This window comes from Protomyctophum bolini (assembly GCF_963924005.1).
Source record: "Protomyctophum bolini genome assembly, chromosome: 2".
In the NCBI taxonomy this organism is placed as follows: Eukaryota; Metazoa; Chordata; class Actinopteri; order Myctophiformes; family Myctophidae; genus Protomyctophum; species Protomyctophum bolini.
The window spans coordinates 42,864,635-42,881,650 of NC_137863.1; the positions used below are offsets into that span (position 1 = coordinate 42,864,635).

Here is a 17,016-nt window from a genome sequence, read left to right on the forward strand (position 1 = left end):
ACCCAAATCAACTACACTTTAGAAACAAGACCAAATCAACTACACTTTAGAAACAAGCCCAAATCAACTACACTTTAGAAACAAGCCCAAATCAACTACACTTTAGAAACAAGCCCAGAGTCGCTAATAATAAGCAGATATGGCAACACTGTCCATGTAAGCGCCTGTAGTTGTGTGGAGGCTGAGCGCCAGTCGGTCTGCTGAGTATTTAACCCCCAAAGGAAGCCCTCAAAAAGGCTGTGTGTTCTATCAGCTGCTCTGGGTCTCATGAGTGATAATGGATGTTTGCTGTTCGTTCGAAACATTAACGTCTTAAAGCCCAGATTTATACTTAAAAGCCATTATCTACTCATTTAAGACCACTTTAACCATTATTTTATGCTTTGCCTATTCAAAAAACAGCACATCTGCAAGCTCGTAGCGTTTGTAGATCTGTTTTAAAGCCAACATTTTTAGCTCAAATCTTTGCTTCTGGGCGTCCCTGCCTGGAGCAACATATTATGAGATGGGAGGGCTTACTGTCAAATTAATTTTGGGGGTTCTTGACAAGAAAAGTACCACCAAAGTACCACCGTTATAGCACTGTACATTTTATTCATTTTATATAGAAAACTGTTGAGAAGACTATACTGTGTAGAATCGACCTCAGAACTTAATGGGTTAAGTTGCGTGCCGTTGTTGCAATAGCTGTTTATTTTTACACTTGTGATGTTGTAAAAATGGTCTATTTTGTCTGAGGAACAACTGCGTGTAACGTTACAACGTCCTGCAGTGTAATGAAGCCGTCTGCCAGCTCTGACTCCGGTATGGGTTTAAAGAATGAGGATGTGTGTGCGTGTGTGTGTGTGTGTGAGTGTGCGTGTGTGTGTGTGCGTGTGTGTGCGTGTGTGTGTGTGTGTGTGTGTGTGTGTGTGTGTGTGTGTGGTGGTGGTGGTGGTGGTGGTGGGGGGGTCATTTGTTTGACTGGATTTAAGGTCTTTTCTTTTTTTTCTCCTTGCGGCCACTCCCCTCTTCCTGTGAGCAAGCGAGCCTCATGGCTGCAAATAAGTGGAAATGTTGAGTGGGTTGAGCTGGCACCGTGCCAGCCTTCTGCATGTCTGTCTTCTCCGAGTCTCACTGCAGCCCGCCTGTCTATCTGCTCTGTCTGTCTGCCTGTGTCTCACTGCAGCCAGCCTGTCTCTCTGCTCTGTCTGACTCATGCCTGCGTCTCACTGCAGCCTGCCTGCCTGTCTGTTTGTATGCCTGCCTGCCTGCAGCATGCAGACAGACAGACAGACAACATAGAAGCAAGGGGGAGGGGCTGCTCTCTAGCCTACGCTGCCTCCAACACCAGTTATTAGCCTTTAGCATGTCAGCATGATGCAGCATCAAGTTTGTTTGGTCCGACGTACCGACAGTCGTGAGTCCGACACCTACACAAACCCAACCCTAAACCTATAATCTCACAGGAAAGCTGCGGGCTATAGTTTTAACCTGCCACGCATTTCTGTAGCCACGGGTTAGTTTGAACCTGCCACAGGTTCGTTTTAACCCGCCATGCATGTTGTAAGCTATACGGGTGAGTTTATAATAAGTCGGTATAACCAAATGCAGAATACATTATGGACCGTGATATGAAACAGCTCATATTGTTAACAGATAACGGTCTTTTGATCTGGTATTTATGGATCCTGTGAAACAGCCGCTATAGCTTGTACACTACAGTATGTTCCTCATTCCATGCCAGTAGAGAAATATGTCAACAAGTGAACAATTAAAGGAAATAGTTCAGTGTGGGACAAATACCTTATTCAGCCATTCCACTTTTTTATAAATTCCTTAAATGTATTTATAAATATAACATTACCTTATTCAGCCATTCCACTTTCTCCACGTCTGGAAAGTTGACCTGAAATAAAAAAACAAATAGCAACGATTGCACAAAGGAGATCAAATCCAGCTCGTTAAAATAATTTCCTCACAAATACCCAATTACTGAGGTATGTGCTAATGGGCTAGATGCTCTCTCTCAACATGCTGTCCTGACACATAATGTTTATTTTAAATAAATACGTTCATATCATTTATAATATAAATATATATTTCATACCCATGCAGGGAGGTCCTTCTTGTTCCTGGACAGCGTGTGCTCCTCGTTGCTGGCCAGATGCACGGCCGAGCTCCAGCGGCGCTCCTTGGCCTCGCGGGCGTGCTTCCACCCCGTGTAGACCATCATGCCGCACACCAGCAGGCCGGTGCTGATCCGGTAGTACCCGCACAGGTAGACGGGCAGCAGCGCCGACAGACACTTCCCGAAGGTCCACAGGACGGCCACGGCGCTGATGCCCCGCTGCTGACCCTGGACCGGGACCGGGCAGAGGGCTGCATCTGCATGTGGAACCAGGTTTTAGTGAGAATCTGACCTGAGATCAGATTCTAAAAAATGTCTACTACATCCTGACAGTTTTCATTCTGACCTGAGTTCAGATTCTAAAAATGTCTTCTATGTCAGTCGCTCTTCGATTTTTCAAAAATAGCAGACCTACAAGCTCGTAGCGCACCACTCGGTGGCGCGCTACGAGCTTGTAGATCTGCTATTTTTCAATAGCTAAAGCATAACATAATGCTAACACCAAAAGGGGTTCCTGCCCAAAATGGGTTAAAGCAAACCAGGTCCATGAGAACAAGCCCCTAAAATAAGTGACCTTACAACACAGGACCCCCTGAGCTGAGAGAGCGATGAAGCAGTCGACCCCCTTATAGCTTTTGATTTGATTTATTTGATATATTCAATTCAAGATACAATTCATAAAAGAGAAGTACATAATTATCAGGATTGCACAAACAGTCAGAGGACTTAATTCCATTGTGATCCAAATAAATTGTTAGCCTACAGCATATGGTAGGAAGAACATGTGTTTACTAAAATAATAATAACATTCACAACAGACTGTCATAGATCAGTAAACAAAATACAATACATAGTTATAAATAGATACACTATTCTATAACTTGCCCATCAGCCAATTTTTTATAATAATAATATTATTTAATAATAATATTTTTTTAAATGTTCAAAGACTGTTTTCCCTTGGGATGTTGTTCCAATCCTCCACCCCTGTATATTTAAATGAGCTTTAGGTTCGGTGGTTTAAGATCAGCTACACTAGCCCTTGTGTTCAAACTATGGGACTCGTTACGGGAAATAACCTTTCAAATATTTTGGGCATTGTTAGACCATAATAGTCTAGTAGCCTGCCCATAGAGCCCCATTGTGAACCCGGACATGTTGAGTACACCAACGTTTTATGTTAGAAATGTTGAGTATGGGTCCCCAGCATGTAGAAACTGCCGGATGCTAACTTGCATATGTTGAGCAATTTCCATAATTGGCATAACCATACCATTAACAACCTACAGAAGGCAAAATATTAAAAATGTCATCATGCTTTATGTAGCGACACTCATTGGGCTAAAAATGGCCATGCCCACAGCATCATGAAAAACCTAGCCTGGTTTCCAGCCCACTCGACTGAGCGCACTGGTTCTAGCTGGAGGCTCTCGGAGTCTGACAATCAGGCTATGAAAAAACCCTAGTTTGACATGTCACATGCTACATAAAGCATGATGAAATATTGTGAATGGTATGGTCACATATTATGCCAATTACGAAAATTGCTCAACATATGCAAGTTAGCATCCGGCAGTTTCTCTACATGCTGGGGACCCACACTAAACATTTATAACATAAAACGTTGGTGCACTCAACATGTCCGGGTTCACATTCTGGCCACTAGACTATAATGAGTCTCAGTTGTGCTGGGAGCCAATTTAATTCTCGAAAATGGTTAGCACCATTTATCTCTTCTTGGGGAGAGATAAAGGACTATACCCTCATTCGTTTATTTTGCGAGGTCTTCTGTAGTTTATCTTTTGAGAGAGAGGGACCCCCTTAGCTGAGAGAGATGAAGCAGGGACCCCCTTAGCTGAGAGAGATGAAGCAGGGACCCCCTTAGCTGAGAGAGACAGATTAAGCAGGGACCCCTTAACTGAGAGAGACAGATGAAGCAGGGACCCCTTAGCTGAGAGAGACAGATGAAGCAGGGACCCCTTAGCTGAGAGAGACAGATGAAGCAGGGACCCCTTGGCTTTTAGTGAGAGAGACAAACTACACCATAGAAACAGATAAAGCAAACTGGTTGGAAAAACGTGTTCCACACTCTACGTCCAACCAGGGAAACTCCCCCATCAGGTGAAAATAAGCAGCTTGGACTCCTCATGCATAGAAAGAGGTATGAGGTCAGTCCGTTGCTCTCCCAGGGTTGGCAGAGGGAGTTTAGTAGAACCCAGGATTACATAAGTTAATTGAGAAATTGGTTGCAAAATCGTGGGATAAATATTTAGGAAAAAAAGCATTTTGGTCTGATCGCCGGCCAGTATTTCCTTGTTGTTTTCCCTTGTGTTTTCTCCTTTCCCCATCAACTGTGCCTCGCCGCCGCCCTGTCGGTTGTCACGTGATTATTATTATTTTTTTTGCCAGTGGCCGATGAAATCAATCAGAGCGCAATACACCTCCCAACTGATAGGGTGGCGCTGAGGCGCAGAAGTATCATAATGGGGACATAAATGAGGAAATACAAGGGACAACAAGAAAAAATGTATGGATGCATACAGCCATAGATATTTAAAAATCACACCCGTGTGAAAGTGGTGCAACTCTTTCAGCCGGGGGGGACACAGAGCCAATGTGGGGGACCCCCACACGGAGGGTCTGGACCTTCTAGACCCGCAGGAACACGCCCAGGGTGCCGGACCGGTTCCAGCGAGCCGCCCCGCGTCCGAAACGGTCGAGAAATGACAGAGTTACCATGTTGGGGTCCCCAGGGGTCCCTCTACTGTACTGTACTGTGCTGTACTGATACACCTGAAATCACCATATATACAGTTAATATGTATGTGTGTGTTAGGCTGCACAACATTGACACTTGGTTTTGAAAACCAACCAAATGCTATTTTCGTGATCAGACACAGCCAGCCAGCCAGACAGCCAGGCACACACAAAGCTACTTAATGAAGTGCATAAGGAGAAGAGACTGGAGCATTTAGAGCCTTTTATTTAGGTGCTGAGTATACAAAAGTCTCCTTATGCAACTCATGATGTCCTTGCACCTGTGAAGCACCGGATCAGCCGTTTCAGGCTTGAGGCGCGTTGGTAGACTCCCTTTGTTCCTACTTAATGAAGTGGTTGCATCACTTAAAAATAGATGCCTCATTGGCCGCTGCAGTTCATTGGAGCCATTATGTGTTGACAGGAGGGCTGATTGTAGTAGGGCAGGGCAGGTCATCCTCACATTCTAAGACAGCCTGAAAACCCCATTGTGGCAGCCAGCTCAGTAGCATGCTTCGCTACTCACTATAGACTTAGTCCACACCTACCGGGTTGGAATCCCGCAGCCGTCACTATATTTTTCCAATATCCGCAAACTACTTATTTTGCCGATAAAGTACGGTTTTAGACCACGACGCGGAGGGGTGCCGTCTCTAGCGAACTTGAGCCACGAGACACCACAGAGCGTGCTAAAGCGAGCGAGTTGCTAGTAAATCCTAGTCCCACAAATATGGAAAGTCATTACCATGCTGCGTTCGGTAGGCCAATCAGAGGCAGCTTGGAAATAGTGCATGCTGTAGCATAATTATGTATACACGCAGGAAAAATTGGCCTGCGATCAGGCTTTTTAATTTTTTTGAAGTTTAATCTGCAACATTTTTTTTAATAAAACAAGCTACACTTTAGAAACAGCAAGTCCCCCCCAAAAAAGATCACACTTGTGTGAAGTGAGGGGCGCTCTTATCATCACATTCCGTGCTAAGCCAATCAGCTGAACGCATTCCGTGCATGGTGTTTCTCTCTCTCTCTCTCTCTCTCTCTCTCTCTCTCTCTCACACACACACACACACACACACACAGCTGTGCATACAAGTGACTTTTACAGAAAAAAAAACAAATTCGCTTATAATAAACAGACCTGGCAACACTTTGCTGGTCGTGGTGGGTTTTGGGTCGTTCTCCTCTTTGGATCCAGGAGGTTCTGTTGGGTTCTCCTTCTCAGGAGTTCCAGGGTCTGGTTCTTCTGTGCCATCTGATGCTTTCTTCATGTTGTGATTCTTCTGCTATCTTCTCGTCTCAGATCACTGAATGACAACTGTGTTTCGTTTTTACAGCATCGATCTACCGTTCGTTACTGTGCCATTTCTTTACCTTCAGTCGGAACCAGCAACACTGTAAACTGTAAACAGAGCTAAAATATATCGATACAATTACTTTTTAAACTATTCTAATTATCTCGGCGCAGTTCAGACTGACCAGTAGTCTCTACTTAACTGTAGAACTAGTTCCACATTAGTTAAAGTCCTTTAATTCATTAGGATTTTAATAAAACCATGCGAAAGTTCTCACTCTGTGTCTCTCCCACGCATCCAGAGGGTGTCTGTCTGTCTGTCCCCCGTTTCAATGTCTGTCTGTCGTCCCGTTAAACTGTCCTGTCTTACTGTCCCGTTAGCTGACTGACTGCATCGTGTGACCACGCCCACAGATGACCACGCCCACCGTTCTGTCAGCAGCAATAAGACCGACGGACCAATACGATCTGTGAGCTCAGCGTCAATAAGGTTTCCTGTTCCCTCGAAAATTCAGTTTAGTCTTTATAGTTATCTTAGTCTTTTAGTCTTAGTCAACAACTAACATTGATTAAATGTGTGCTTTGGTTTTAATGTGCAGATTAATCTTTTCTCTTTACTCTAGTCTAGAGACTGTACTTTTATTCTGAAGAGAATATAATTCCTATTGCTGCAGACGGAACAAACAGGTTTAACTGCTGCAGTGCAGCAGAACGGACTGACCGTTAAAGACGTCATTGATGCATCCATTATCTACTGATTGAAGTAGAGGAAAACAGCCAAGTTTAATTGGGTGGGGGGGGGGGGGGGGAGTACTCAGAAAAGTGCAGGCCTATCGTATGAGCTATTATTATTAGTATGATGATGATGAGATACATGAGTATTTTCATTACAACCAGTGATCTGGGGGACCACCATTGGTCCTTGAGGGGGTTACCGGTGGTCCCCAGCTAAATGGAGAGTTGTGCAACTCTCCATTAACCAAAAGTTAAAGATCTAGTTAGGTTCCATTTGGTTACCATTAAACCAAATGGAACCTAACTAGATCTTTAACTTTTGGTTTCATATACACTCGAGTTAAATTATTGCTATAAACACCTGGATTAGGAAAGTCTGCATAGAAACAATTATTTTTGATCGTTAGCCTGTTTCTGTACCAACATCAACACCTATAATATTGAAGATAATTATGTATGGGCCCTTTTCTGCCTCTATTTGGATGGCAGTGTTGCACTGCCACCTAGTGACCAAAGATATTATTGTTTGGCGATGATCATGAAACCAGAATGCAAAGTGGGTTTAAAACTAAAACTATAACTCAAAACACACACAGTAATACTAAGCCTACACTCTACACACTTTCAAAACACATAGTAATACACTGAGGGGATGTGATGACATCATGTTCCACAGTTGTTCGAAGCTAAATGCATTATTTTCCAGTTTAACAAAATGGTATATACAGTTAACTTGTCAAGTGTCTGTGGGTAAAAATAACTTTAAAACAAGTTAATTTAAAATGTATACTGCACAGTTATAAAGGAGCATTTCAACAAATACACATTGACAAGAGATTGTATTTATTCTTCCAGCATTTACAGCTCAAAACATTACATTATGAATCTTGTCCTTGCATGTTTTCAGTTTGCTGCCATTTGTCTGAAGAGTCGACCTTTTGGCACACAGACCATAAGAAGGTAAGGACACGCCAGCGTCATTTTCGCAATCATACAATTAGCCCTTGGCTAAGCCCCACCCACTCCATTCTAACGATGGCAAGCTGCCCTTTTCACCCATTCATGAGATGCATGTCAAATTACGGGATTTCTCCATACACATGGAAACAATCCTGGCCTGCAGAGTAGGCTATGCACTGGACAAATGTGCATGGCGTTATTTCAATAAACTAGAAACAAGGAAATGTTGGCGGGAGAAATCCAACTCAATCAACTTAGGACCATCCGACAGGGGTTTTTTATGTAACGCACGGTCAGACTACGGTGATCATGATTATTGCCATCACCTGAGTGGCTCAGTCGTGTAACTTTCCTGACGTTAAGCTGTATAATGTGGTCAGCAACCCAGCCATGCAAAATAACACTGGCAGCTACAGGGAGGCGAAAGCTTGGCATCCTTAGCAGCGGTTGCTATAACTATTTGGATTGGCATTGGACAATCACTTTTGGGGTGGGGTTTAGCTTATTATTATTACTTATTGAGTACCCAGTATCAATAACCTTTGGGCTTATTGAGTACCCAGTATTAATAACCTTTGGGCTTATTGAGTACCCAGTATTAATAAGCTTTGGGCTGCATCGAGCATGTTATGGAGCATATCGGCCCATGTCGTCATGTTTAAACAATCGAGACAAGAGACGGTTAAGAAATAAATCTAATCACCCATGTTGGCACAAACATGTTGGTCTAAAAGTGTATTGATAACTGCCAAAAGTGCCAACCAGCACTGCCCGGGTAAAGATTACACTATTACAATGATGACGGTACACACATTGACCAGGTGACAGTTGGTTGGTAATATTATTATCAAAAAGTAAAAAGGTCAATTGCCTTCCATCTGTAGAAAAGTACTGTATTTGAAGGCCCTAAAAGATACTGGTTCTGTTCAGTATTCATTGTCGTCTCCCCCCCGTTTCTATCCACAAAAAATTGAAAACGCTCGATAGTGAACTCGATAAGAAGCCGGTTCGATAAGCCTGAGCGATAAGGTGCTCGTTATAAATAAGACTTACGAGCTCCATCCCTATTCAGAACAAAGATGATATTTCTAGTATCTTGTATGACCTAACCTCGCATCACCAGCGGCCAGCCTGGCAATCCTTCCAAAACTGGCCGGTGCGATCCGGTGTAGGCCACGGTTAAAAAAACAAAAATAAAACGGATAAAAAAAACCCCACAGTGGTTCCAGTTGAAGGGTTCAGTTTTTTGTTTAGTTTAGTCTCGGCAGGCACGAGTTGGAATAGAAGATTGTAGATGGATATACCAAACAAACCTATTCCTATAAGCTAAACTACGCCGAATCGAGAGTTTTATTGGGTAGGCCCTAAAAATATGATGCAGGGAATTATTTGGGGTAATATAATATATTGGTGGTTCCGGCCTACAAACCATTGACTACACAGTGATACAAGTTATTTCCGCTCCCGATCGGATCAGAACCCTGCAATGGTATGCGTACCAGGCTAGAGATGACCAGGCCAGGGGCACTATATTAGTCTGTGCCTTACCCCTTATCCTTAAACTTCTTTACCGTTTTGAAAAACATTAAAGAATTGTTCAACTAGCCGATCTACATCGACACGTTGTGAGCTCGTAGATCGGCTTTTTGAACCATTCAAAAATGTTTTTCAAAATAGTATAAAAGATACTTCCATGGTCTCTCGTAGACAAGATGATGGCAGGTCCATTCATCATCAAGCACCTGGCACAAACAAACAAAGAAAAACCGCAGCAAGGATCATTGAGGAAACCTCCTTTAAAGATGGAGGTCCATTCTGTAGTCCTGAATGTCAGTCAGTTTCCTCTAAAGATGGAGGTCCATTCTGTAGTCTAGTCAGTCAGTTTCCTCTAAAGATGGAGGTCCATTCTGTGGTCCAGTCAGTTAGTTTCCTCTAAAGATGGAGGTCCATTCTGTAGTCCAGTCAGTTAAGCTTCCTCTAAAGATGGAGGTCCATTCTGTAGTTCTGAGCACCTGTACATCAGTGCGGCAGGGGCGGTGATTAGGGGTGGGCCATATGGTGATACATATCATTGAGGCGATACAATGTGCACACGATGTGCCTTTTCAGAGATATCGTTACGATGCATCGTTGTGATGCAGTGAATGCACAGTCTATGATTTGCAGTTCTATACCTTCATTTATACTTCTGTAGAACGACGGCCTCTTACTCCCTTTTTCTTTTTGTTTTGTGTTACCTTGTAGGTGGTTGTGCTGTTAAGTAACGTGAAGAATAACCATACACAAACCGCATGCAAAAAAATATCGTGATAATATCGTGCATCATGATGTATCAAAAGATATCGTGATATTATATTTTTCCATATTGCCCACCCCTAGTGGTGATCGTGAGTCAGTCAGTCAGTCAGTGCGGCAGGGCGGGGATCGATGGGGCGTGTCTGTCAGGGCGGTAGGTGATGGACGGGGGCGTGGCTCAGTGTGGCAGGGCGCTGATCCTCATGCTCTGGCTGACGATGGGGTAGCTCACCATGGGCGTGGTGGGGGCGTGGCTCATGGTGATGCCGGGCATGGGGGCGTGGCTCATGGTGATGCCGCCCTGCGCCATCGACACGGACACGGCGACGGGCGCCACGGACACCGCCACCACGGGGGGCGCCATGGAGACCACGGGGAGCGGTGGCCCGCCGCCCATGCCCTGCTGCGCCATGGTCTGGGCGACCTGCACCAGGGCGGCCGACAGCGGGTTGTTGGCGAGGCTCTCGGCGCTGAGCGGCGGGTTGCACGCGTTCGGGTTGCTCTGGGGGGCCCCGGCGGCGGGGCCCCCCTGCACCACCACCACCCCGCCGTTGGAGGGGTCTCCGGGGGGCCGCTGCGAGGCCACGCTGCTCAGCGTGGTGTGGGTCTGCGCGATGCCGTGGTTGTAGGAGCTCACCGCCACCATGGGGGGCGCCACCAGGTTCTGCTCCACGCCCAACGTGGTCGGCGTGGAGGTCAAGGTGATGACCTTGGTCTGGCTGCGGAACTGAGCGTTCTGCTCCAGGAGGACCTCGTTGGTGGCCATCAGGTTGGACACCTGCGGAACAGATTTACATCAGGTTGGACACATGGTGGACACATTAGGAATTACCGGTACATCACGTTAGACACTGTTGATTTTGACATTTGAGTGGTGCTAACCACTCCTATACGCAGCAATGTGTGTGTGTGTATGTCTGTCTGTCTGTCTGGAAATAGTGTTTTTTCACCACCAAGTGTCACTGCTGCGCAGCCTCACACAGTACAGTACAGTACAGTACAGTACAACTGAATTCAGACAGGTCTGATTTTTGTCAATCTTTTGAATAAAATTCAAGTTTTAGTTCGCTTAAAATGTCCGGATCAGGGATAAATTGTTGCATTTCGATGTTGGTCAGTTTAGCATTCACACAGGCCTTTGTAAAGCAAACCAAATGACGTGGTCATACAGGCCAAATTGATCTACTGACGGAGAATTACTTCACTGCCAAACTACAACAGAAGCTTGTTGTGATTGTTAATTTTTTTGTATAATCAAATAACAACAGTGAAAACAGTAGGCTATGTGCACATTTTACAGCCGCCTATTAAAAACGCACGCATTTCAGGAGTAACCGCACACACACACACACACACACACACACACACTTATCCCTTCCACCCACTTCCTACTCTCGTTCAGATCTCACAGACCTGCACGCGATTAGATCTCACAGACCTGCTTCTTCAGCTCCTCCACCCTCTTCCGCAGGAGGCAGTTCTCCTCCTCCATGAAGCGATACTCCATCATGGTGATGGTGGCGGGCGTGGTCACCTCGTAGTGACACGGCCCCTCCATCCGCCGCCTCTTCAGCGTGGCGAGGATGTGGGCGTGGTGGTCCACGGGAGGCCCCGCCTCCAGGGGACCGCCGCCCCCCGCCGGGTCGAACAGACCGCCATCGAACAGCAGCTCTCCTCCGTCGTAGCGCCGAGCTCCTCCCAGTCCTCTCTCGTTAAGGCTGTCACGGTTAACAAAATGTTAAACTTTAACAACTGTGGTGCCGGGGGAATCTTTCAGAACAAAAGGCGCTAGACTAGAGTGACAAGCAGATGAGGGAGATTTTATTCTGAAAATGCCCCGCCTTGCCTTTACCCCAAAAACCATGAAGTTAAAAGGTAACCGAGATGCATGATGGTCAGAAATTAGGACAGAGCATCGCCATTATGATTCAATCTGCGCGGAAGCAGCGTAGATTCAGAGAACTATATGGGGTTTTGTCGAGCCGTAAACAAGGAAGTGAACAGGTCTAGTCTAGTGAAATTATTATAATTAAATTGAGTGGTAACTGTTGTATAATCGCAATATTACACTCGAGGGTCATGCTTTACCGTCATTAATGGCACTTCTGCGCTTGGCAGTTTGGCATGCCATTAATGACGGTTAAGCACACCCTCTCGTGTAATATTGCTTAATTTGACTGATTACAGTGCGTATAATATTTGCCACAGGCCTTACCTCTCGTAGCGCCGCGGTCCCAGCAGAGACCCCCCTCCCGGGGGGGCCGACAGACAGCCCACTGACACTCCTCCGCCCATGCTGGGGCAGCCGCCGCCCCCCACCGCCATGCCCATCATGTTGCCGCCCCCCCCCACCAGTCCAACCAATGCTCCGCAGGCCCCGCCTCCTCCTCCTCCTCCTCCTCCTCCTCCCCCACACACCCCGCCCAGCAGACCACCACCACCGCCCCCCCCATGGTTAAATCCCCCCACCGCCATCCCGCCCAGCCCTCCTCCCCCCCCTCCCCCAATCCCGCCCCCCAGCCCCCCGCCAGTAACCCCGCCTCCTCCTCCCAGCATCATCCCAGCTCCGCCTCCCCCCCCCAGGGCAGGGGGGTCGTACTCGAAGTCCTTCTGGACGTGGCGGAATTTACACTTGTTCCCTCGTTGGCACTCCCCCTTCAGGAAGTCTCTGGAATAACAAAAAATATATAAGACGAAATTACATTCTGGACGTATCTGGAATTACAAGGAAATAAACTGAATTTACGTTCCCTCGTTGGCATCATATAGAAACCTAGATGCCAAGGTCCGTACCCTAGGTCAGTTCGGGGGGACCATTTGGAGGTTGCACACATTAGTTCCGTTCAGACCTCAGCTCGGCTGCCTCTTAAACACCTTAATTGTTGCAAAAGGAGAGGAGACTGGAGCAACACGGACATTTAGAGCCTTTTATTAAGGTGCTGAGTATACAAAACGACTAACGTTTCGACCTTGTGGTCTTCATCAGAGTCATCATGACTCTGATGAAGACCGCAAGGTCGAAACGTGAAGCACCGGATCAGCCGTTTTAGGCTTGAGGCGCGTTGGTAGACTCCCTTTACACCTTAATTGTTATTAATATTATTATTGTTATTTAATCCATTAAATGATAGCCCGCAGTCGATTTATAGCAACGGAGCACTTTTACCGACGGACCGGATGTTGCCAAATCACTCTAGAGCCGATCGACAACCGGGAGGTAAGAATAAATCTATCGCAACTAGCGACTGGACAGCGGGTCGACGTCTCCCTGGATGTGGGGCAGGTCCATGGGACTCACCTACAGAGAGGGACCTCTCCCCTACTGTGCGGCAGGTCGGTGGGACTCACCTACAGAGAGGGACCTCTCCCCTACTGTGCGGCAGGTCGGTGGGACTCACCTACAGAGAGGGACCTCTCCCCTACTGTGCGGCAGGTCGGTGGGACTCACCTACAGAGAGGGACCTCTCCCCTACTGTGCTGCAGGTCCATGGGACTCACCTACAGAGAGGGACCTCTCCCCTACTGTGCGGCAGGTCGGTGGGACTCACCTACAGAGAGGGACCTCTCCCCTGCTGTGCGACAGGTCGGTGGGACTCACCTACAGAGAGGGACCTCTCCCCTACTGTGCGGCAGGTCGGTGGGACTCACCTACAGAGAGGGACCTCTCCCCTGCTGTGCGGCAGGTCCATGGGACTCACCTACAGAGAGGGACCTCTCCCCTACTGTGCGGCAGGTCGGTGGGACTCACCTACAGAGAGGGACCTCTCCCCTGCTGTGCGGCAGGTCGGTGGGACTCACCTACAGAGAGGGACCTCTCCCCTGCTGTGCGGCAGGTCGGTGGGACTCAGACCGAGCCGGGCGGCCACCTTGCCCCGCAGCCTCAGCGGCAGCTCCCCGGACTTCTTGTAGTGGTCCTCGTCCTCCTTGGAGCCGTGCACGAAGCGGCACGTCGACCTCGCACACTCCTTGTTCTGGTGGTCGTGGCAGAAGATGAACTCGTTCTTCTGGACGCCCGCGTCCGTCACCGAGTTCGCGTCGGGGTGGCGGAAGCGGCAGCGCTTCCCCCGCTTGCACACGTTGCGGACAAAGTCCCTGTGAGATTAATGAATGAATAAGTCCCCAAGATTGATTGCTAAGTTAATTAATTAGTCCGTGCAAATATTCATTCATTAATTTAGGCAGTGGGTGCTCGGCTTTGAATATAACTTAACTCATAAACCAACAAAGTGGAACAAGCGGCACTTCAAAATAAAAGATGCAAGACTATGGCTCAGATCCTATTACGAATGCTGACTCGTTTTGGCAACAGCCTTCTTCAGAGAAGATTAAAAAGTATTTTTTACTTTCGATGACTTTTTAATCTTCTCTGAAGAAGGCTGTTGCCGAAATGCTGGTGGTTTATGAGTTAATGTTATACTTTGAAAAAAATGTAAATAACTAAAAAAAAAATGTAAATATCTACAAGCTACAATGTTAATAAATTGCGATCAGTATGATGATGTAATAGCCGTTAGTGGGCGTGGCCTACATACCTGCAGACGCCGTCCAAGGAGAGCCCGGAACCACTGGCCATGCCCCCTCCTCCTCCTCCCCCAGCTCCACCCCCATTCCCCAGAGCCCCTCCTCCTCCCATGATGAGACCCCCCCCAGCCCCCCCACCACCTCCCGAGCCCCCTCCTCCTCCCTCCTCAACCAATAAGCTGCTGCCGCCGCCCCCACAGAGTCCACTCCCACTCCCAGAGCCACCTGACAGGAAGGAAGCTTCCCGATCAGGCATGGCGTTCAGCCCAGCACCAGGAGAATAACATGGCGTTCAGCCCAGCACCAGGAGAATAACATGGCGTTCAGCCCAGCACCAGGAGAATAACATGGCTTTCAGCCCAGCACCGGGAGAATAACATGGCGTTCAGCCCAGCACCGGGAAATAACATGCCACTCAGCGCAGCACCAGGAGAATAACATGGCACTCAGCCCAGCACCAGGAGAATAGCATGGCGTTCAGCCCAGCACCAGGAGAATAGCATGGCGTTCAGCCCAGCACCAGGAGAATAGCATGGCGTTCAGCCCAGCACCAGGAGAATAGCATGGCTTTCAGCCCAGCACCAAGAGAATAACATGGCGTTCAGCCCAGCACCAGGAGAATAGCATGGCGTTCAACCCAGCACCGGGAGAATAACATGGCGTTCAGCCCAGCACCAGGAGAATAGCATGGCGTTCAGCCCAGCACCGGGAGAATAACATGGCGTTCACCAGGTTTTTCTTCACCAGGAAAATACTGAAATACGAACTCATGGGTGTGTGAGTATAAAAGTTTATGAACGGTGCTCCTCTCCCCTCGGGCCAATCAGATCCTCTCCTCAGGCCAAAGACATCTTCTTATTGGCAGATCTGTGAAATAAATGCATATAAATTATTATCAGTGATTTGTTTGATTAGCCGTGGATCAAGACTATCATCTATGAGAGCCTGACTTCTGCTTTCATATCCGTAGATCATATCATTAGTAGAGTCCCCACAGGAATCCGCGAATTGTCTGTAATTTAGAAATTACCCCTTGACGTCTGTGTTTTTGTGGAGCATACACATTGGATAAGCAAAGTCTGTGTTTTACTTGAAATTATATACATTTTGACTAATGGAGTTAGTTTTTGATTGTGGTATTGATACTTTTACTTAAGTAAACACATGCAAGTACTTTTTCACCACTACTGATGCTAACAGACTTCCAATAAAATATACATTATTATGTCAAATGAAACAATGAAAGCAAGAACAAAACTATTCAACTATTTCAGTGGTTTTCAACTATGTTTGTAACCAATTCATTAGATCTTTAACTCTTGAGAGTGTAACATGAAACCAATAGACCGTTTTACACTCTCAAGAGTTAAATTGTTGATAAACATCTGCATTACTTAATCTACAGAAGTCTACACAATTAGATAATGTAGAAGAATTGTTGTTTTGATCAACGTTTGCCTATCTCTCCTAATGGTACCAACATCAATACAGCATGGAATTGTGGACAAAATATCCTTTTGTTTTGGGTCTGAGGTAAAGGATATATGTCATCACAAGGTGGTCCGTGGTTCAGATGCTGAATAAATAATGGTGCCTGATATGAAAAGGGTTGAAAACCACTTATATTTGACTGAAGATACACGACATCAAAGATAAAAAGACGAACTTTCCCTTTATACAAGGCTCACAATAATCACATAACTGATGCTAATGTTAGCCAATAAGCTAGCATGCAGGACTTAATACTTACCATAAACAGAGATATTGTGGAACCGACCAATCATACCCGGCCGGTCATATGAATTAATAACAACCTACTCAGTGTTATACCGTAATTAACGAATTCAAAGCTATATTTATTTATTTATTATTCGCTGTTTTCTGTTGTTTACCAACACGTTCTTCTTCCTGTATCAATGTTTAATAAACACCAGCGAAGAAGAAGAAGAACGTTTGCTTCCAGTGTTGCCCCTTTCCTTGGTTGGGAGCTAGGATAAGGCCTTCAGAATAAGAGAATAAGACCTAATAAGAGAATAAGACCTTGTCATTTATGTGTTCTTTCAAAAGTCATACATTTATTTAAAACCTACCCTTTCTTGACTCCAGAAGAGTCAATGTTGTCCTTTAAAATTAAGGCTTGAACTAATTGTGGTGTTCTCTTCCCTTTGCTTGTTATTGCTTGTTTCTGCTTAATTTGTTATTAGCTTGTTATTGAAACAGCCCAATCTGGAAGGAATTTAAATAATATTCTGTTCCATAATGAAACTATCAACATTTACAGTACACGGTGGTAATTATAGTTATATTTGAATGTATTACTGGAGTCTGGACACCAGTAGCATTGTAG

The 17,016-nt window shown here is 46.1% G+C and overlaps 2 protein-coding genes across 2 annotated transcripts in view; both read right to left on the bottom strand.

The window, feature by feature from the left end:
• The window catches only part of LOC308330341 (extended synaptotagmin-1-like), a 48,443-nt gene extending 41,927 nt beyond the window's left edge, over window positions 1-6,516 (bottom strand). The window contains exons 1-3 of the mRNA XM_080785190.1: window positions 6,006-6,516; window positions 2,090-2,367; window positions 1,847-1,888 (exon numbers count right to left, since the gene is read on the bottom strand). Of these exons, the coding sequence (XP_080641316.1) occupies window positions 1,847-1,888; window positions 2,090-2,367; window positions 6,006-6,135 (450 nt within the window). The 5' untranslated portion in view covers window positions 6,136-6,516. The remainder of the gene's footprint in view (window positions 1-1,846; window positions 1,889-2,089; window positions 2,368-6,005) is intronic.
• A 1,203-nt stretch (window positions 6,517-7,719) lies between these two features.
• On the bottom strand, window positions 7,720-16,564 carry zc3h10 (zinc finger CCCH-type containing 10). Its single transcript, XM_080790970.1, has 6 exons — window positions 16,420-16,564; window positions 14,681-15,536; window positions 13,947-14,240; window positions 12,364-12,816; window positions 11,587-11,866; window positions 7,720-10,926 (listed from the first exon to the last, which is right to left on the bottom strand). Exons 2-6 carry the CDS (start codon window positions 14,923-14,925, stop codon window positions 10,327-10,329), a joined length of 1,872 nt encoding a protein of 623 aa, XP_080647096.1. The 5' UTR covers window positions 14,926-15,536; window positions 16,420-16,564; the 3' UTR covers window positions 7,720-10,326.
• Between the last annotated feature and the right edge of the window lie 452 nt (window positions 16,565-17,016).